The sequence below is a fragment of the Lissotriton helveticus genome, chromosome 2_1, assembly GCF_964261635.1.
Source record: "Lissotriton helveticus chromosome 2_1, aLisHel1.1, whole genome shotgun sequence".
NCBI classification, from domain to species: domain Eukaryota; kingdom Metazoa; phylum Chordata; class Amphibia; order Caudata; family Salamandridae; genus Lissotriton; species Lissotriton helveticus.
Window position 1 is genome coordinate 846,885,040 of NC_136059.1, and position 23,119 is coordinate 846,908,158.

Below are 23,119 nucleotides of genomic sequence, written 5' to 3' on the forward strand. Positions count from 1 at the left end.
TAAATTGCACTGTTTGTGTCCAGGGCTGGCAAATTAAATGCTACTGGTAGGCCTGCAGCACTAATTGTGCCACCTACTTCAGTAGCCCTTAAACCATATCTCAGGCCTACTACTACACAGACAGGGTTTGCAGTTTTAAACTGCCATTACGAACTGGCAAGTTAACCTACTTGCAAGGCCCAAACCTTCCTTTTGATAACATATAAGAGAACCCTATGGTAGGCCCTAGGCTGCCTTGTGGGAAGGTGCAGAGTATTTAAAAGGCAGAATATGCACTTATGAGTTTTACAAATCCTGGTAGTGAAAATCTGCTAAATACATTTTTCACTGCTTGGCCTATCTCTTCCGTAGGTAAAGACTGGGATTGCCTTACATCATCTTTTAAGTGTAATTTCCAATTTAGAAAATATAGAAATTAGGAGTTTGGTGTCTCTGGACTCACAATTTAAAATCACAACTTATGGTGCAGCCAGATTTTAAATTGTAAATCTGAAAAGGTCACTTTTAGAAACTTTGCATTTTCTTACTCTAACCATTTTGTGCCCCTGCCTGTCTCTGAATACACGTCTGGGTTGGGTGACAGCTGGACCATGTGCATTTCCCCTAGACAGTCACACAAAAGGAGCTGGGGTGTGACATTTGCACCCTGATGGGCCATCACCTTGGCTAATGGGGCTTCTGAAGGTAGATTAGGGAGGAGGGAGCGGACACTTGCACCAGAATAGGGTTGTGCCTTTCCTCACACAAAGAGCTGCATACCCCCCCTGTAGTGAGTCTGGAGCCACAGCAGGAAAGGCAGGGACCTTGTGATCTTCAAAAGCCTCTTTGAAGTCCCCCGTTTCAAAGGCACAACTGGGTACTGGACCCCTGACACCACCAAATGAGAACTTTGCTGGAACCAAGGACATTCTGCCAGGAAGAAGAGCTGCTGTGCTGTAGGAAGGATTCCCACTTTGATACCTGCTTTGCTGTGTTTGCCTGCTGCTTCTTGCCTCAGAGTGACTATACCTTCACTCTCTACATCCTTGAACCCAACTTTTTCCAAGGGCTTGCTGGCTTGCACCCAGTTCTTGAAGTACCCTGGCCATCAAATACTTCCTTCAACTGTGCATCAGCTGCTGGACTCTGCCATCTGTGAGTCCTCCTTTGCCTGAGGTGCCCTCTGGCATTGGGCTTCAGTAGCCAGTTCTGCAGCTGTTTTGCTTCAAAAATAGACCCACTGTTACCTCTGAGCCAATTGAAACCAAAACAGCGCCTGTATCTTTGATTATCCTAATGTTGCTAGAAAAAGTTAGTTTACCTAGAAATTAATTCTTATTATTGAAGCCAACTACGGTGTTATGTTTTAAGTCCTGAGTTTGTGTTTCTACAGACACAGCACTCTTAAACAATACTGCCTCCCGGTATGGATAACATGCGAGGCCTACACTGGTGGAGTTGCACTATAAAGCAAAGGAAATAAAGTCCTCTTGATACTGCTGTTCTTGCCAGGTCGTAATGTATTACTGCCAATAGGTACTACAACTATATTATGTAATGCGCCATAATAAAGCAATAAACAGTTTTAAACAAAAAGAAATAAAGCAAAAGAAATACATTTGAGATAGAGTTGTTATGGAGGCCGAAGGTGCACTGCTGGAGGGTGGTAGTGATGGAATTTGTGGAGGTCATTGGGAGGGTGCCAACAAACATTGTCGCACCAGTAGCCACCAGCGCTAAAGACAGTCCTTGTTGCATTGAAGCTTGGTTGGTAGAAGTTCGGAGAGTAATGGCTGGACTGGAGGGGAGGGTCAGATGTTCTTGCCAGCACAATGAGCATAACACTAGCCCACAGACTCACTTTAGCATATGCAGTAAAATCCCTGCTTAGGAATTATTACTTGGGTCAGTATATCTGTAAGTGGGAGATTTTGGGAAGTATGGACTGGAATTCAGCTAATTTGAGACAGGACTAGCTGTGCCAAGAGTGTATGACAGGTAGAGGCTTGGCCTGCATTTTGGTGAGTTTGGAACATAGAAGGGATATAACATGGAACTCTGTTTATTTGAGACAGCCTTTTCTCTACCAATAATAGGTGGACGCAGGTAAAAAGAAAATAGCTAATCCCTGTTGGGATTGGGCCTAGACTGCATAACAAGTGGCAACACTATAGGACCAATTTATAGTTTGGTGTGCTGCCAGCACATTACATTTAGATATCACTGCTGGCCCAGTAGTGATCTCTGTGCCTTCAGAGGATCCTCTTTTACAGGGGTTCCACTCCAAGTCTGGTATGAGTTCTCCTGAAATACCAAGTTGTTTTGTTTTTACTCCCAAAGCGGATGTTTGGTGCTGAAAAACAAAAAACAGTGATTCCCTAGAAGAATTCCATCATGTTTTTAATGCTGGTGACAGAGCAGAGGATCTGATGTATTTTTTCCGTTTAATTAGTGTGGGTGGTCTGATGTCCTTACTACAACGGGCGACAACTAATTGGTCCCTAGGAGTAAGTTGTCTGATGGTGAAGTTCGCGGGGGCACTGTTGTCAGAAAGAGGACAGTCCACCCAACTCAAAATAGAGTAGAAGGACTGAGGGCACTCACACATTTGTGGTGATCATCTCTACGCAAACTGCACTCAAGGTGTGGGTAGATGTGAATAAAAGCTGCATGGACCACGTTTCCCTCAACTTTTACTCCTATTCACTTTAACCTAATGTTTACTCCTGCTTTATAACTGGGACCTTTTGAGGCATGGTGTCCTGTCTTATGGTCTCTGACCTCTTCCACAACGGAGATAGTATAACATTTGAACATTGCCAGCGGGACTTCAATCTCCTTGCTACAGAAATTTTCATTACAATTAATTAAAGCATTGCATTCTTCAACCTGAGGTATGGTTGGCAGCCATCAAAGACCTCAAGCCTATTGAGCAATTTGTTTAAAGGGGCTGTGGGACGAAGGGGTGCATTTCCTTTCTTTATAGTCTTCTATTGGACACTTTGCTGACCCCCAGGCCACTCCACATGGAACGATGGGAGAACACTCTTAGAAAATCTGTTCCAGAGACCAGCTGGCTTAAGCTTTGGAAAGGCATTCCAAAATGTAACCATTCGATGGGTATGCTGGAAGATCATTATAAATTGTTATTTGACTGGTATCTCTACCCACCAAATTCAAAACGATTTCCTCCACCGCGTCGAAACTATGTTGTAAAAGTTGTGGACTTTATGCATATATGGTGGGATCCTCCAACTATTCGGCCATTCTGGAATGAGATTTTGGCTCAACTCAAAGAGTTCCTGGGATACCCGGTCCCCAGTGACTCTTGTTTCATACTGTTGGGGCTTAGAAGGGAGTCCAATAGATTTCAAACGAGAGGGCACAGGTCTGTGGTGTGGCTATGTCTGGGGGTAGCGAAGATGGCAGTGGCAGCGGCCTGAAAACAAAAGAATGCACCCTCATTGACTAAGTGGCATGCAAGGCTGTGGAGTGCAGTAACAATGGAAAGAATGGCAGATATCTTATCCGACTCTCATAAAAACTTTGAGTATGTCTGGGGACCCCTGGTGACTTACCTTTCAACAGGCTTAACTCTATGTGCGTGTCCCACATGCACAAGGGCACTACACCTCATCGAATTCTAACTGGTTAGCACCTTTAATGACAGAGCTAGCCCAGGCTAAGCATACCCGCAAATCCCCCACTGGGGAAAGGAAGAGCCTGTTTAGATGTCTATATGTTGTACGCGTACCATAAGTTGCTTTTTGAGGGGGGCGGGAGGGGCTAATTGAATACGACGGATACATATTTATGTTATGTACATTGTGGCCGATAGGTATGCTATAACTGCCTGGTCAGTCCCAGGTAATGATATACTGTAATTTGAAGTAGCTGTACACTTTTGTGATGGGTTGTGCCATATGCTTTACTAAGATGGAAGCCTATTTAAAACCAATAAACACTGTTTTGAGAGAGAAAAGTAAGAGGGCGAGCACACAACCTTGTTTCGGCTCAATGGTTGTGTATATTTTCTGCGAGCTTTTTGAGCCATCAACCAATTTAACATGCAGCTAGGTTTCAGTGTGAAGGAGTTGGATGGCTCTCATAATTTTCAATGGTATCCCAAGGCAGGTACATAATAATTTATGAAGGACCCTGTCAAATGCTGCTTGGAAGTCAATATAAAGTTGATGTTTGATTGAGAGCCTTCTCAATGCAGAGGATCAGGGCAGCAAGGCCGGACAAAGATCTCTAGCCAGGACTAAATCCTGCTTGGTTCCAAGGGATAAGCACCAGGTTGTCCACCCATTCTTGCAAAACTTGCAGCAGTAAGTTTGCGTAATAGTTAGAATCGATGTTAAGTAGGGCTGTTAAATGATAGTTTGCAGCGTCACATCTAAATACGTCTTTGAAGATCGGGTGGATTACTGATCCATGCCAGGGATCTGGAACTGTTTGATGAAGGTTCACTGCGCTGAAGAGAAGGCCAAGGTTTTTTGCCCATTGTTTGAGGTCAGTTTTATAGAGGACAGAAGAGAGTCCATTCAGATGCCATCGGGGTGCCATTGATCGGTCTTCCGCATTATTTTTTCAATTTGTTTGAAATTCATTTAATCTGGATCTTTTTCACTCTTAAACTGCTTCAACCCTGATTCTGCCATGACCATTCTCGGTTCCTGGAATGCCTGCTCTTCTCGCTGGGTCTCATCTCACTGGGGGTCCTGCGAGTCTGGCTGTCTTGCTTAATGATTTTGGGTCGGGAGGCCGCCGCAAGCTCGATAGGACCCTTTGGCTTCTTCTATTGCTGACTAATGTTTTCGCAGGTGCTCACTTTTATTAGCCCCAAAAACTGCAGTGAGATCTTATGTTTAGCCCGTGAATTATTTTCCAGAAGGCTCTAGAGTTGCATGAATAGAGCACAATGAATGCACAGGATATGTTGTGCTGTTTCTTGCCCAATCACACTGCACTGCAGACTTTGTCTTGCTGTTCCTTCACCAGATTACATTTCAACAAGCATATTCCCGATTTAGTGTCCTTTTTACAGAGATGATGGTTTTCGTCTTCCATGGCGTTTTTTTCTCTCTTTAGTAGTTAGCAGTAGAGGGGGGTTTTCTTTTTTCTGTGCCTTGTTATCAGAATCCTGCAATTCTGCTCCCAGTCACTGATGGTGTTGGACGTTGTGCTAGGATGATCTAATAGGTTCATGCAGTCTGATAGAATTTCGTCCTGCCTTTATGCCTGCCAGCATGAACTATTTAATGGCAATTCCCGATTTTTTAAAAAAACAACATGCCAACATAATGTTAATTAAATCCATCTTTAAACAAAAAAAACTTAAAAAATAACACCCCTGCTCACTTTCAAACACTTAATCTGATCTTTCATTGGGCAGAGTATAAAGTCATCTTTTAATCATTTTGAAACAAGTTTGGCGATATTTAGAAAATAACATTTTAAAATATTTACGCAGTGTTGGTGGAGGTTGTACAAATTGTGGGACAAATTAGAGCTTGAGCTAGAAACACTCAAAAAGGCATTCACTCAGCACAATTAAAACAGTTATCAAGTAATGCAAAGTCTTGTCATTTATGAGCATATATTGCACTGTGACATTCTTTTAGTTCAAGAAAGCAGAAAACAATCAATGATTTTGCATACCTCTTCCATCCCTTGGGGGAGCCTCCTTAGCTTTAAAACCGTCCTCTAGAGCTTTCGTATCAGTTTCAAGGGCAATAGTGATCTGTATTTCAGGTTTATATTTGGTGTATTTACTGCTCAACAGAGGATACCATTTTGGTGCCTGTACAGTAAAAAATGTGTTGCAGCTTTTACAGTTTTCATGGCTACGAAATGTGTATATGATGCATATTACAGAAACAAATAAAAAAAAAATGAAGATTCAATTGATGATTTACCAAACTGAATTACCAAAACAGACAATACTCAAGGATTTCACATTAACACACCTACTAACTGGCATAGTATTACTGCTGTAAGACAAACACAAGGTAAGAGTGGGAGGTGGAGAAGACGCTCACATGTCAATAAAAAACATTAAAATCAAATGATTTGGGGTACAGCATTAAATGTTTTACAAAGCTGAAAAACGTAAAAATAAAAGGCTAAACATGGCTCATAAAGTTTTCAGAATGAAGAACGGTTATAAAAAAAAGTGCTGCGATCCTACACAACAAAATAAATTAGATGAACCACACTAACTGCCTTGATATAAATGGTTAGAAATAATGTCCTTCTCGTCATTGTTCAAAGACTTAAGAAATAAAAAATAACGAGGCAATTCACAAAATAAAAAATGATGCATATGATCTTAACTAAATCAGGCTAACAAAAAAAGCATAACAAATGACTGATTTAAAAGTGAATTACGAGTGGATGCTATTCACAAAAAAGGCATGAATGTCTATGACAAACGGTGGAAAATGGCATATCTTACATCAACTGTGTAATTTCAAAACATGAAAATTATTTTTAAAATATTTGTTGTCGGTCAGATGTGTATTATGACAGATATTGAATCTGTTGGTGCATACGAGTTCTTGGATTTGATTTGCTTGCATACTGTATGTTGGACCTGGACCTGGCCCTGTCTGCAGCGTCACCCCAGATTTTTTTATTTCCTTTGCTGAACCAGTTTTTGATGGCTTTTAGGACTCTGCACACTTTACACATGTTAGCCAGCAGTAAACAGCTGGTAAAATCAGTAAACACCTAAATGGCACATTTAATTTACTTACAAGTCCCTGAAAAACGGCACTCTATGTACCCAGGGTCTGCACATTAAATGCTACAGGTGGGTTGCAGCACTCATATTGCCACCCACTAAAGTAGCACTGTGAAACAGGTCTCAAGCCTGCCACGGTAGCCTGTAGTGCAAATTTAAACAGCCATTACAACCTGACAAAACAAACCTTTTGCCAGGTCTAATCTTCCATTTTAATACTTATAAGTCGTCCATAAGGTAGGCCCAAAAGACTCATAAGGCTGGCTGGACGGCAGTTAAAAAGTAGGGCATGAAAAATGTTAGAATACATGCCCTGACAGTTTTTCACTGTAACAAAGCTAGCTCTCTCATAGACTAACAATGGCTTACCTTATTACATTTAATAAGTGATAACTTCAGTTAGGGAGGAGATAGAGAAATAAGTATTCCACTCATTTGAATTGTAATTTAAAACCCTCTTTAAGGGTAGAGTCTGATTTTAAATTCTGAAAGGCCACTTCTAGAAAGTTGCCATTTTTCTGCCTAAACCAAATGTGCCTTTCTGCCAGTGCCCAGAGTCACATGACTGTTAGTGGCTCAAAAGGACCTTCTATGTGGGGAAAGATGTTCTTCTCCTGAACAGGCTGGCCTGGGGTGGAGTTGTATTTAGCCCTTTCTAAGCTTCAAAGGGCAGCCTGAGTGCTGTATCCACCCCCTTACTGACTTCTTAAGATGACTGCCCTGTCACATGCAAATGATTGCCACACCTGGGTCTGCCTGCAATTTGTCTCCCTAGACAGATTTGAGCCAAACACATGGAAAAGGAAAGAACAGACCCGAACCATTTTGGGGTTATGCAAAGGGGTTAACCAACACACAAGATGGCACTAGCTATAAAAGTGGCACTCACAGAACCGCTCATCAGAACACTGCTGGGCCTGAGAGGATTCAGGAGGATTGCCCTGTTGTCTGAAGAAGGAAGACTGTACCTGTTTGCCTTGAATCCAGGAACCCAGAAGTGACTCCAAGGGTCATTTGGCTAGCCTACGTTTTGTGCTTCACTGACAGAAGAAGATTCCAGAGGCCTTCCCTGTAACTGCCCAGCTGAGCAAAACCAACTGGACCTGCTCGAGTCTCGCTGCTGGACTCCGCTGGAGTGAGTCCTGACTTTAAAGAGGTGCGACCCCAGATCCAGGACCCTTAGCTGTTAACTGAAAATTGCTAGAACTGGACTCCAGGTGAAACTTCTAGGGGTCTGGGCTCTTCACTTGAGAAGAGTAAAAATAAAAACATTCCCAGTCACCTTGCGAACACGAGCAAACTTCACAGAGCTGACCACGGGACCTGCATTCAGCTGCCAGCAATGCCTCCTCAGCTTCAGCCTTCGGACTTCGCCTGCAAGGTGCTCTTAGTGTCTGCAATGCATGAAGCTCCAACCAGCGACCATTTCTTTGTGCCAACAACGATCTTCTCATGGTAAAAGTCCAACCAGCGACCACGCCAACAGAGGTCTCCTCATGACCCCTGCCAACGCAAATCTCCACCTGAGGCTCCTCAGTGGAACTGGTTTAAGTTAGAAGGTAAATTTTCCAACAGGACAAACCTGGTCCTTGTAACCCGCACTCCATCCTGGTAGGTCCAAACTTTTTACTCTGACCCAGTTCAGCACAACCAGATAGCTGCGATTGGTGCTTTGTACTTCTTGGTACTATTGTTACCTACAACATTTAAAAGCTATTACTCCGGTTCAAATTATTGGATCAGTTCCAATTATTGCATTTTTGCTGTTTTGGTGTCATGTATTTTATTAATATGTACTCAATTGTTTTAACTGGTGTTTTTTTTTTCTTGTATTGTGTTTTCACTTTATTACTTTTTGAGTGCTGCATAAAAATTGTACACCTTGCCTCTAAATTAAGCCTGAATGTTTTTGCATCAAACTACCAGAGGGTTGAGCACAGGTTTATTTAGTGACTTTTGAGATTCAGCCTAGCAAGGATTGTGTTTATTACCCACACAACTAATAATCCAATTTCTTACACTGTGAATGTTGATGTGGCATGCATATTTGGCTTAAGTGTAGTCCCATATGATGGCAAGGTCTTTGCAATTTATGCGTTACAAACCACATCATATGTGAGATTGATATATTGTGGCTATAGTATTATTGTTACTATTATTATTTAATTATTAATTATGTTGTGTTGCAAGGCTTTAGGACAGCATGTTTAAGGTAGCATTTTTTGTACAAGCCTATGTGGATTGACCCAAAAAAATAAACTAGAAGCAGCTTTTTCACTTTTTCTAATTGCACCTAACTGCTTGCTTCAGCCGTGAATATTTATATAATATTAGGCTTCAGCCTTGATTACATTAATTTGAGTATTTAATGACACCAACATAACATTTTGATTAAAAAAATTTTTAGTACACAGCTCGTTACAGGGTAGAGAAATCAATATGGGTAAGATATTTTCCTCACATATTTAACTTATTAATTGGCAAGGACAACAAATGGGAAGAAGATGTGACTAACAAAAAGGTATAAATAGTTTCTAGGTGATACGCTATGTAAAAATATACAGCACAGTGGTTATTCAGAGTGTGTCTCTTGTTTCAATAGGTGTTCATTCAGTGCATTTTCTTTTTAAATCCATGAGAAAATGTGAGGCCTAGGTGACAAAGGGTAAGGGGTATCAAGGGTATGGGCTACCCAGCCACAGGTACAAAAATTGAGGAAAAAACAATGTGCTGTAGGTGTAGTCAAAAGGTTGTGATTAACAGTGTGTGATGAGTAGTATTGCGATCAGGACTCTGCAAGATAGTTGGGGAACAGTTTGTTAATTGATTTGTTTACTACTATGTGCTATATAATTAATTCAATGCTTTGCTGTTTTGTTTTTATCCATCCTACTTGATGGTGGTAGGAGGAGTGGAATGTATGCCAAAGGACACTAAATGTTCATTTTGCAAAGTTTTGTTTAGGACTGTGTAGAAGTATTAGAGGAAAACCAGTACACTTTTGTAGTAGCCCAGTCTACTTGAAAACAGCGAGTTAAGTGATATTACAATATTTAAATGGACCAGGAAGCGAAATTTACATGCGTTATGTAGTTGGAATCATGCTGCTATGTCTATGCTGGTGATGAAGGACTCCCTCTTCACTGATGAGCTGAAGAGGATGCAAAGATTCCTAGTTGATTAAACAAATCTGAGTGATTCAGAGGGAAAATAAACCGAGTTGGCCCGGGAGGAGGATGGAGAAGAGGAGTGGGAGAATAGCACTTAAGTTAGGCACAATTTAGCATGAACGACCATAAATCCACCAGCGATAGACAGCTGTGAGGCATGAAGGTCAGTTGTGAGCTCTGGAAAAGAGAAAAAAATCTGGGTCTCAGCACCATAAATGTGATCTGAGAAACTAAGGGAGGAAATTCCATCACTAAAAGTAGTAGTGTACAAAAGGGAAATGACGAAGGTCAAAGACTGATCCTATTGGGACACCCACTGTGAGATGAGTGGGTACAAATGTAGAAGTTCCAAGTAACTGTAAAAGAGCAGCTGGAACCATAGGACGTAATTGAAGGTGTTCACTAGGTTACTGATGCCAAGAGAGTGAGGAGAGGACATTAGTGTGGAGGTCTCAACAGAACAAGGGCAGCAGAAAGCTGTTAGTAGTAGGAGGATTGAAGAGAGATGGATGTGGTCAGCAGTAGTGAGGAGATTAGTTACATGTTGAAACTATTGCAATGGAATTTTCGATACAAAATCTTGATTGCAGGGAGTTGAGGAGATTAGTGGAATGTATGCATAGTGAGATGATTGAAGACCAGTCTTTCTTGTATTTTTAAGAACAAGTGAGGGTGCAATACTGGACAATTGCTAGAGGAAGGTTGATTTTCTAAATAGAGATTGGATCACTGCCGGACTGGAGCACATAGGTAATCAACTAGTGGAGAGGGAGTAATTAAAAAGAAAGGCAAGTGTAGGAAGCTGGCTCTTTATATAGTGGACCAAAAGGAGGTACACTGTGTAGAGAGTACAGGCAAACCCTAAAAGAATTACAGAGGCACAAATGCCACCCCAAATGCTTTCTTTTGTGGTAGTGCAGGTGAGCAGTTAGGCATCAGAGGGTAGTGCTGAGCATTTCTTGCAAACACAAAGGCAGTAAATGAGACACATACTCAATAAAGAAACCCAACACCAATTTATAAAAATAATACATACTTTAAAATGAATTTAGAAACCAAGATCATCGGAATCAGGTAGGTACTTCCAGAGTTATGAATTTTTACAATTTTCAAAAGTTTACAGTGCAATATTTGGGAGCGGTAATGTTATCCTATGGGGGAAAACGAGTACTGTATTCAGGGAATTAAAATTGACTTACAGGACTGTTTTCCGGGCTTAAGGGGAGTATGGGGCACGGAACAAGACCACACTAACAGGTCACATCAGGAGGCTCTGGGGCTTCTGGGTGCAGAGGAGTGTGACGGTGTCGGGTGTCCCATTCACTTTAATGGGCAACGATCTGGTCTTAACGAGGCTGCAAGCTGGGACTGGGGGAGCAGTCCGGGAGAACCCACAGGGGGGCTTGACCCTTGATATGCTTGGGCACCTAGGGACACTGTTGGTCCACTTCTCCTTTGGCTGTGGGGCTCGGCGCAGTAGTGTCTTTTGGCGTCAGGTTTGGTAATGGAATCTCTTGTGGCTGGAGGGGGCCTGCAGAATGAGGCTGCAGGTGGAACTGGCAATTTGCGAAGCACTGGCAGCCCTGCAGGTTCATTGGAGTCTGCACAGCAGGAGGACAAGGTGCTTGCTCAACAAGCGTAGGTGAAGCTGGCAGGGTTGGCCCCAAGCCAATCGTGTTCCTCCGTTCTCATGTCAGCAGTCTTCTTTGTCCATTCCCTATTTTGTGACCATCGAAATCTGAAGTCCTGGTATCAGGGGGTCCCATAAATACTCAATTTGAGTGGTGTGTAAGGGAGTGAGGGGTAGCTTCAAAGGGGCGACTTACCCCAGGGGTCACTACACCACTAGATGAACACTTTCTTTGGGGAGTGGGCATCACCCAGTCCCAGAATTCCCAATTCCACCTCACACAAGATGGTGAAATTCCGAACTTCGTATTCACTTCAAGCTGGTCACAGGTGTGTCCAGCCTGGCAGCGCAACATGCCTCCTGCATAGCTAATGTTCCCACCTGTCCTGGTGCCAGATGGTCTCAGTGCCGGGGGTGGAATTTCCCCTGTCTGGAGAAGCCTTGGGTTGCATATCAAAGACGGCTGAAGCCTTTGAAGCCTCCTGCCTCGATATGCTGATTTACCATCCTCCCTAGAGGAGGTGATAACAATTCTTTCTAGAGCAGACATTGTTTCTGTTCCATGAGAGCGGGGCTCACTCCTACTAAGGGGGTCAGAAACTAATCTGTGGTGTCAGGCTGGACTGTCAAAGTCAAAGTCAAATAATTTATATAGCGCGCTACATACCCAGAGGGTCTCAAGGCGCTTGAGGAAGGGTGGGGAATTACTTGTCGAATATCCAGGTTTTAAGTTGCTTTCTGAAGGCTAGGTGGTTTTGAGTGAGGCGGAGGTGAATGGGAATGGAGTTCCAGGTTTTAGCCGCCAGGTAGGAGAAGGATCTTCCTCTCATGGTGGTTTTGTTGATGCGTGGAATAGCAGCAAGGGCTTGGTTGGAAGAGCGTAATTGGCGGGGGGGGGTGTAGAAGGAAAGTCGCGTGTTGAGGCAATCGGGTCCAAGTTCGTAAAGTGCTTTGTGTGCGTGGGTGAGGAGGCGGAATGTTATCCTCTTATTGACAGGGAGCCAGTGGAGGTCTTTCAGGTGACCAGAAATGTGGTCTTTACGCGGGATGTCTAGTATGAGTCTGGCTGAAGCGTTTTGGATGCGTTGGAGTTTTTTCTGAAGTTTTGCGGTGGTACCGGCGTATAGGGTGTTTCCGTAGTCCAGGCGACTTGTAATCAGTGCGTGGGTGACCGTTTTTCTAGTTTCGGTGGGGATCCAGCTAAATGTTTTTTTGAGCATGCGAAGAATGTTGAAGCAAGATGATGAAACGGCGTTGACTTGTCTGGTCATCGAGAGTGAGGAGTCCAGGATGACGCCCAGGTTCCGTGCGTGGTCCGTTGGGATGGGTGCTTTTCCTAGGGCCGCTGGCCACCAAGAGTCGTCCCAGGCGGAGGGGGAAGTGCCTAAGATGAGGACTTCCGTTTTGTCTGAATTCAGTTTAAGACTGCTGTGCTTCATCCACTCTGCTACTTCTTTCATTCCTTCATGTAGGTTGGTTTTGGCGGTGTTAGGGTCTTTGGTGAGTGAGAGGATCAGTTGAGTGTCATCGGCGTAGGAGATGATGTTGAGGTTGTGTTGGCGTGCGATGGTCGCGAGGGGGCTCATGTATACGTTGAAGAGGGTGGGGCTAAGGGAGGATCCTTGTGGCACGCCGCAAATGACTTCGGTGGCTTCTGACTTGAACGGTGGGAGGCGGACTCTCTGAGTTCTTCTGGCAAGGAACGAGGTGATCCAGTCTAGTGCAGTTCCTTGGATTCCGATGTTGTTGAGGCGTTGTATAAGGGTGCTGTGGCAGACTGTGTCGAAGGCTGCGGAGAGGTCGAGGAGGATGAGGGCGACTGTTTCTCCGTTGTCCAGTAGTGATCGAATGTCATCTGTTGCTGCGATAAGGGCGGTCTTAGTGCTGTGTTTGGCTCGGAAGCCGGACTGTGAGGAGTCGAGGGATTTGTTGGTTTCGAGGAAGGCGGCGAGCTGGTTGTTGACGGCTTTCTCGATGACTTGGCCGGGAATGGTAGGAGCGAGATGGGGCGGTAGTTTTTTAGTTCGGTGGGGTCAGCTGTGGGTTTTTTCAGGAGGGCGCTGAGTTCGGCGTGTTTCCAGCTTTCCGGGAAGGTGGCGGAGTTGAAGGAGGAGTTGATGACGTCTCGGAGGTGTGGTGCTATGATGGAGTCTGCTTTGTTGAAGATGTGGTGAGGACATGTGTCTGTGGGGGATCCTGAGTGGATGGAGTTCATCAGGCGGATGGTGTCTTCGGTGGAGATTGGGTTCCAGTCATAAAGGATGTTCAAGGGGGGTGAAGGTTCGGCAGAAGGTTGGGTGGGTTGGTCTCCGGGTTGGAGGTCGAAGCTGTTGTGGATGTTTGCGATTTTGTCGTGGAAGAACAAAGCTAAGGAGTCGCAAAGGGTTTGAGAGGGAGTGATGTCGTTGGAGTTGGCAGTGGGGTTGGTAAATTCTTTGACGATGTTGAATAATTCCTTGCTATTGTGGGCGTTGTTGTCTAGTCTGTCTTTGAATGCGGCTTTCTTGGCTGTCCGGATCAGTTGGTGGTGTATACGGGTGGCGTTTTTGAAGGCGTCCTTGGTGCTAGTGTTTGGGTCTTTTTTCCAGGCCTTCTCAAGGGAGCGACAGAGTTTCTTGGATTTCTTAAGCTCATCGTTGAACCAGGGGGAGTTTTTGCTACCTAGTTTGATTTGACGTTTTTTCAAGGGTGCTAGGTTGTCGGCGCTGTTGGTAAGCCATTGTGTGAGGTTGATGGCTGCTTGGTTAGGGTTCGATGAATAGGCAGGGGGGTTTTGAAGAAGCGATGTGGAGATCTGGTCGATGGTGATTTTGTTCCAGTTTCTTCGCAGAGTACGTTGAGGGTGGTTGTGGGTAGTGGTCTTTTTGTAGACAAAGTGAACGCAGCTGTGGTCCGTCCAATGGAGAGCTGTGGTGTGACTGAAGGAGATGTGTTTGCTGGAGGTGAAGATAGAGTCGAGTGTGTGTCCTGCGTGGTGGGTGGGGGTGTTTACTAGTTGTTTGAGTCCGATGTTGGCGTGATTGTCCAGAAGGGTGGTGGTGTTGCTGTCGTTGTTATTTTCCAGGGGAGGGGTGATGAAGTCAGTGATGTCTTCACTGAATTGTGCACGGGGTCCTGGTGGCCTGTAGAGGAGTGTGCCTCTGAGTGTGGTCTTGGGGTCGGTGTGGATCTGGAAGTGAAGGTGTTCGGCGGTTGCGAGGTGATCGTTGGAGCTGGTCGTGATGCGGATGGTGTTCTTATGGACGATGGCGATGCCTCCTCCTGTTTGGTTGATGCGGTCTTTCCGGATGATCTTGTAGCCGTCCGGGATGGCTATTGTGATGTCTGGAGCTGAAGAGGCGTTCATCCATGTTTCTGTTAGGAAGGCGACGCCTGGAGAGATGGTGTCTAGTAGATTCCAAAGGTCGATGGCGTGTCTGTGGACCGAGCGGGTGTTGAGCAGGATGCATTGTAGGTGGTTAGTGTCGGATCTCTGTTTGGTGTTTGAGGAATTGGTGTGGGTCTTGGTGCAGTCAAACTTGCAGGAGTGGCATGTGAAGGGTCCATGGGTGTGTCCCGGTGAAGCTTGGGCACAGTTAGGGAGTATGCCCGGGTTAAGTGCTAGGAGGGTGGATGAGGCGTATGTAATGCGGGTGGGCTGGGCATTGCGGGGACCAGGGGGTCTGGCGCTGGGCGCGGTCCAGGCGTGGACGGGCGTAGACGGGCTTACCTCTGGCGCACCTTCGGCGCGGCCGCAGCGCGTGGACGCTGCGCGTTGAGGCATCTGTCATAAATGGATAGTGGAGGGGGCGGAGCGTGGGAGGGGCAGCTGGGAGGCGGTAGCAGGGAGGGTAGGCGGGCCAGGGGAATGCACAACAAACAAAATGGAGAATGGAAAGTGAAACGGGGGCAGAGTTCAATAATCACAAAGCTCAATTAAATACCAGTAATGCACAAAGTCAAGCCAGCACGCTATACAAAATATGCAATCAGCAGCAGCTACAATCATACAAAGTCGCGCTAAAATGCAGATCAGAAGGCGAGGCTCGGCGCTATAAAATGGTCAAAGCGCTAGGTTTAAAAGCCTACGATACCGGACTCAGCACACCAGTGCGGTTCAGCTGAGGAGCTTCACACGAGGATCACGGCCAAGTCTGAGGCCAGGGAGCGTGGGGGGAGCGACCGCTTTGGATGAGATCCAGACGGTCACAACTTCGACGAGGAGGAGGTGAGCTCTCTATTCGTGGGTGGGAGGGGCAGCTGGGAGGCGGTAGCGGGGAGGGTAGGCGGGCCAGGGGAATGCACAACAAACAAAATGGAGAATGGAAAGTGAAACGGGGGCAGAGTTCAATAATTACAAAGCTCAATTAAATACCAGTAATGCACAAAGTCAAGCCAGCACGCTATACAAAATATGCAATCGGCAGCAGCTACAATCATACAAAGTCGCGCTAAAATGCAGATCAGAAGGCGGGGCTTGGCGCTATAAAATGGTCAAAGCGCTAGGTTTAAAAGCCTACGATACCGGACTCAGCACACCAGTGCGGTTCAGCTGAGGAGCTTCACACGAGGATCACGGCCGAGTCTGAGGCCAGGGAGCGTGGGGGGAGCGACCGCTTTGGATGAGATCCAGACGGTCACAACTTCGACGAGGAGGAGGTGAGCTCTCTATTCGTGGGTGGGAGGGGCAGCTGGGAGGCGGTAGCGGGGAGGGTAGGCGGGCCAGGGGAATGCACAACAAACAAAATGGAGAATGGAAAGTGAAACGGGGGCAGAGTTCAATAATCACAAAGCTCAATTAAATACCAGTAATGCACAAAGTCAAGCCAGCACGCTATACAAAATATGCAATCGGCAGCAGCTACAATCATACAAAGTCGCGCTAAAATGTAGATCAGAAGTCGAGGCTCGGCGCTATAAAATGGTCAAAGCGCTAGGTTTAAAAGCCTACGATACCGGACTCAGCACACCAGTGCGGTTCAGCTGAGGAGCTTCACACGAGGATCACGGCCGAGTCTGAGGCCAGGGAGCGTGGGGGGAGCGACCGCTTTGGATGAGATCCAGACAGTCAGCCAGCACACTAAAGGGCTGGACGGTTTTAAGGGGGAGGTACCCTCGGTGCATGTATGAATAAATCAGTCACTGGAATCAGTGTGGATTTATTAATAAGAGATGTTTGATACAAAATCCCATAGGTTTCAGTAAAGCCACTATGTAGCTTGGTAACTTGTTTTGAACAGTGCCCAGTACATATCTTAAGATGGCTTTCTTGCTCACTTGCAATATCTAGTAATAGAACTAGACATCACAGGAGCATATCTGCTCATGCAGTTATGTCCTCACATAAACTATAATGCACCATGCCTTAGGGCTCAAAGGCCTGCTGTAGGGGTGAATTACATATATTAGATGCAGTGACTTTGACATGGCACACAGGAGTGTGTCAAGTCATGTTTTCACTCCTGGTTTGCATCATGTCATGCAGCCTGCAACGGCAGTCTGTGTGGAATTTGTATATGGGTCTCTTAAGGTGGCATAAGAAATGCTGCAGACCTTACGGACCCTCTTAACATCTATGCCATAGCTACCTGGGGTACCATTTACTAGGGACTTACAGGGGTGCTAAAGTCAATAGCCAATTGTAGAACAATCAGACTTCATCTTGTTTTAGGGAAGGAGCACTGGTACTGAGGTCCAGTTAGCAGGCCTCAGTGCACTGTCAGAGTTGAAAATCAGCATCTAATAGCTAAAAAGGTGACAAAAAAGTGGAGGGATAACTGTAACAAAAGGCCAGTTTCCTACACTAAGACACAGAAATTCATTACAAGTAATTAAGTTTGATGCTGTAATGGCTGAAACAGTCTGGTGGTGCACACAATAAAACTACAATTCTAATCATGGGAATGAGTTCAGATGGAAACATTGTTGTAGATTAATAAAGGGAAGACAGGGGCATTCTGGTATAAAGGTGAAGCAGAGAAGAGTTTTTGATTGTAGTGATTTTTTAAGAAAACAGATGGCAAAGCCATTACCGGATATGATTGGTACTGTAATCGGTGGGTATGGGGTAGAGCGGAGTATGCTGAAGGTTCAAGCAAGACTGTGAGGTTGTATATGGAGAGATGGATCAGGGTCTAAAACTGGGATAATTTGGCATTGTATAAGGCAGTAGAAAAAGTATGTAGTGATGTTTCACATTCCCATAGGATTGTGGTAATCTTTGACTTGCACCATATGCATAGCAAGGCCTTCATCTTGTATTTTAGAGTTCCAAGGTCATGGGAGATGCACAGCTGTGGGCCCGGGGAAGTGGGGTGAAGCCTTTAGTGGGTTTGAAAATACAGCTATGTCTGAAGCTAAAGATCAAATGATGTGAAAAGCAACAGCAGAATGAGACCATTGTGTGGTGTGTGAAGAAAGGCTGGGAGAGTGTCAGAGACGTGTTTTCCTATGGAAATGAAGATGTAGTTTTAGGAGGAGAAGCTGTAAGTGGAATTTTGGCAGGTAGGTTTTATTTCATGATCTCAATGTGATAGGATTACGGTAAAAAAAGAGAGGTTAATGAGTTACAACTATGCAATCTAGGAGTTACTGAGTTGATTGGTTGATTTGAGATGTGTGTGGATTAAGAAGAAGTCAGCAAGAGGATGAGCTAAGACAGTATATTGAGGAAGGTTTCTCAGCACCAAGGAAAGTCACCAAGAAAGATATTTGAATTGGAGGTGGGAAGTGGGTCAAGCACTGCATTGAGTTCTTCAAGAAATTGATGTGTATGTTCTGGTGGAGGACAGATAATAATAAAGGGTACTTTGGCTAGTGAGGCAATTGTTCTGCAATGGCATTGAAGAATGATGTGCAGGCTGGTGTGTTAGGATTATGTAAGCATAGATAAAGTTGCTAGTTGAGAAGGATACCAACTCCATCACCTTTTTTGTTGGTGGAAGGAGTATTTGAGTATGAGATAAGGTCAGTGCGAAGAGCTGAAGGTGTGGCAAATAAAATGAAAATGATTGCTGTTGTAAAAGAAATAATCTCCTTTAAGACTATTCTTTAAAAACAATGGCCATTTTACTTGCTGGAATTTAACCCAAAGCACTAGATCAATGTTGTAATGTACCACTGTGCGAATTTTGATTTTGCTGTAGATGTAACTTAATTTCACTCATCAAGTTAGAATTGATAAAGTAATCTGCCCGGTCTGAGCATGAACTGTAATAGAACGGAACAGATCCTCACTGACAAACTTAACAGCTTGGTATTCTATGCAACTATACAACCTAGCGAAGATGATGTTTGGCCATCAATTATCACTTAAGAACCTATCCATATTTATGTTTTCTTTTTTCTATTGAGGGTTATGGAACAAGATGCACGCTGTTGAGCCATCTCAAGAACACAGTTGATGGTGCGGGCTGATTGTAAGCTTGAGGATAAAAAGGAGTCGGAGATTGTATACCACCTCTACCTACTGATGTTGCCCCGCCAATTGTCTCCTTCAAGCTGCAGCAAACTTTAGTCTTCATTCCAAGATTATATAACGTACTCTTTCAGGAAAGAAAAATATTCTTGCTAGTGAAATAAGCTTTTCTTTTAACAATTGTCCAGTAGAGCTTTTTCAAATGAAAGATGAATGGGTCAGCTTACAAAAAGAAACAGTGGCAGGTACCTTCCAACCAAATAACCAATCACATTTAAAGTTATCTCCGAATGTTTGTAGGTAAGCTAGGATTAAAGGGTGTTTTAACTTTAGGTACCATACAACTTCATGGCAACGAGTTTCCAGGGTAGATGGTCACTCTGTAAGTGTATACTGGGACCAGACATTCTGTGTGACGTCCTGTGTGTAATCAGCCTGCTGCTGGATCCAGGGTTATTAGTAAGACCAGGACAAAGTATGTGGGGCATGGCATGCACTTCATCTCTTCGTTAAGGTGTGCCAAATGTTGTTAGCCACAGTCTTTTTTCAGACTTCAGGCTGCCCAGCTGGAAGGGGTTTAGTACGGCCAAGGTTTGAAAATGTTCCATCCTGTGCTATTCTACCACATGTTTGTCCCAATCAGGCATACACACTTTGCTTTAGAATAGATTCCACAGGCTAGGGGGGGAGTGCAAAGAGTAGTGCAGGGGACAAGGAGGAGAGACAGCACCTCTGACTACTAGTAAGCACTATAGCACATCCTATAACTTCAAGACCTACATACACACAGCATGGATCCCAACTGGGGTGTGTCCTCGCTCATCTACTCAAAACCTACACATGCAACCTTATTATTATGTGCACCGGCCATTGACCATAATGAAGAGTGCATTTACTATTCAAACTCCTAGCACTCTTTGATCGTAGGGTAGGTTATAAAGCGGACTGAGACAAACATAACTGCACATTTCGTTTTTTGAGACACTCCCTCGAAAGTACCTAAACACACTATGTGGACCGGCCCTCCTGAAAGGTTAACCCACACTATGAGGACCGAGCTGGTACCCACAGTGGGGATCAGTCTCAGTCTCTCTCTCATGTTGCTAAAAGAAATTAAATAAATGGCTTCAACAATATCACTCAAAGATTTAAAGGAAGCAGTGGTCTAAAGGAAAAATACCTTTGTAAGTTATCAGTCAAGTACATGGTAACCTTTTGAAGTAAAGAATGTTGTATTCTAAGATTAGGGATTACCACTTAACATGCTGACAACATGAACACAAGTGTTGTCCTTGACCTGTATGTAATGATCACAAGATTAATAAAGGATTTAGATCTCAAAAGATGCAAATATCAACCTCTCATTGGCGTTTCTGCCTGGTGTAGGAATATTCCCAATGTCAGTGTTCCTCATTTTAGAAAACAGGTTCATATCCGGCAAGAACACTGGCACCAATTATTAGTGAAGTCTCCTTCTTGGAGACATGATCCAACAAGACACTTAGTATGGTTATGCATTATCCACATTTGTGAAGTGCGGAGAAAGATTCCATGAGTTGACAAAAAGTTGGGGTTTAACTACTATAGATTTTTGATGCAATTTCTCATTTTGAAATCTTCAAGCGCAGTCTTTCTATATGCACAATAAATGCACCTTGTAGACTGAAAGAAAACTATTCTTCCCAAACCTAACCTGAAACCCCAAGTATTATATGCCTCGAGTATATTTTAAATCTATTTGTTAAAGGTACTTAAAATTAGGCTTTCGCTGTTTAACTTCAAGACAAGTTCACTTTACTTTTTAAGTCGAGCATTCAAGACATCTTGTATATACTTTAGTATATACACTTTAGTATATACTTATAAGTACTTTGTGGGCTCTGTAGATCAGCCTTAGGACTTGTCTGCTTCAGCTTAGGGACTTTTTATTTCTGTTCAACTGCCTCTATCTAACTGTCTTGATAGAAAACGTCCACCAGAGGTCAGTAAAGTACCAGAATTGTGTTCTGCTGAGGGACTTTTTTTTTTTTCTTCTGGCAACTGCCTCTATTTAACTTTCTTGATAGAAAACGACCAGTAGAGGTCAGTAAAATACCATAATCACTTTAGCATTTTCTAGATTCCAGTCCATAGAAATTGTCTTCCACAAGCACCTGTAGACAATATGTTTTTCAAATTTTCAGTGATATGACTATCGAAGGCCCTGTTTTTATTTTGAAAACAGAGCTTTGGACTATACCATTGCCCGCTGAAATGCAATATTTCTCTTCATGTGTTCCCATACCTGGCATGTCACGCAGTTTGGTGATTACTTTCACTCCATGTTAAAGAACAGTAAATGTTTCAGCACCCAGGCTAATGTGCTGCATAGCTAAATACATATAAGGTCCCAAAGGCGAGACAGATTGCATTGCAAATGCTTGTTTATTATAAGGAACATCAAGATTTAATTTTCTATATTTCATGTGTTGACATGGACTACAATAAAATAAAACTATGATGTCATTTATGTCCATCTTTAAAAGTTTGGGCATAATAACTCATTGTACTCACCCTTTAAAAAAAAAATGGAACTTACATGCTTTTTTAATCAAATTATGTCTGGCCACCCTCTTTCATGCAAAGAGGTTTCAAATTTACGAACGCTAAAAAAATGAAGGCAACTCCACCCTATCAGATTCAACATGCCTAACTCTGTGGGAATGTAAGTGTAATATATTCTATAACTGTGTACATTACATTATTTCTGAGATTTACATACTTAAATAACCAAAACAAGATATGGTGGAAAAATTCAGTAAGCAAGAAGGGTTGTATCACCTCACTGAGCGAGCATTTTAGGTAGAACCCTACTAGAAAGCACGTGTGTTGTCTGTTGTGGGAAATGTTGTGGCTCATCATAAACATACAGGGGTTTGGAGCGTACACACTGCTTACCATTGGTGGGCTTTCCTTGTCACTCATTTATCCATTTCTTTTTCATGCCTAAGCGTGTCAATCTTGGGGTTATCCCTACCATGGAGCATTGCCTCTTTACATTTCTTTTAATTGGTTGACTTTGAAACTTCCACTACTCACTTTACAAAAACTTCTTACTTATTTTGTGTTAGAAAGTCAACAAGAGTGTTGTGTGTTTTTGAGATGTCTCCTTTGTATACTTCTCTCACCTGCACACCATGCTGATCTGTCACATGTCTGCTTCTCCCTGCTCCCTCCATGTTGCATTACCGTGTGCTTCTCCCCACCCGCACCCTCCTTCTCTTTGTGTTGCTTCCCCTTCAACCTCCATGTTGCCTCCAACCCTCCACCCCCCTCTGGACTCCGTGTTAATTCTGCGTGCCCGCCCTCTGCCCTCCCCAGTGTTACTTCCGCGGCCAGTGTTGCTTCTACATCCCATTGCTACTACTACCATCTATATACTTGTGGGTTTTCTTTTCTTTTTTAATTACCGATCCCACTGAGATGACTAACTAATTTGAAAAAGTAAGCAGCTGCATCATTTTGTAGGATTCTTTTTAATGTTTAGCTATGCTGACCAGCATCGGGGAGACTGTGAAGTGTGTCAACAAGCAATTAGCATACCCAATAGGTCTCAAAGTAGAGACCTATGGCTTGGACAATGCTTGTTCATTAAAGGGGTTAAACAATAAAAAGAAAAAATACAGTTCTCTAACAATCTATATCTAAACAACAGTAATGTTTTCAGAACGTACCTTCATTTGAGGAATTCTCGCCAGAATTTTGCAACCAGGTGCAAAATCTGTGCCACATATACATACCAACCTTACCCCATGTGGCTATATTAAAAATCTAACATAGATTCAGCCCTTGGGGACTAATGTTGGACACAACTGGTAAACAATATGGCAGCAGATTTCTGAATTATTCCAGTTATTATCCATGCACAGCTTTTGAAATACCATTGCATGCATTACTTGCACTAGTAAAAGAAACAGCCAATATGATTGACAATTTTAAGTTGAATAGAATACCGGCTTCTTCTCTTGAGCAGTTCTTAAATCAAGCACTACGTATCCTACAGACTCCTTAGCGGATGTCAGGGTATCCAGGGCATAACACTGAAGCTTGACAGGAGTACGTTGAAGCCTGTGGAAGAAGTTTGTGACACAAGTCAGCCTCCACAACAAACAAAAATAAACATAATATTTTAGGATATCAGCTAAAGTAAATTAGGG

At 43.7% G+C, this 23,119-nt stretch overlaps 1 protein-coding gene across 1 annotated transcript in view; it reads right to left on the bottom strand.

The window, feature by feature from the left end:
* The window catches only part of CEP120 (centrosomal protein 120), a 337,501-nt gene that overhangs the window by 254,643 nt on the left and 59,739 nt on the right, over window positions 1-23,119 (bottom strand). The window contains exons 3-4 of the mRNA XM_078675575.1: window positions 22,916-23,030; window positions 5,644-5,785 (exon numbers count right to left, since the gene is read on the bottom strand). Coding sequence (XP_078531701.1) covers window positions 5,644-5,785; window positions 22,916-23,030 — 257 coding nt within the window. The remainder of the gene's footprint in view (window positions 1-5,643; window positions 5,786-22,915; window positions 23,031-23,119) is intronic.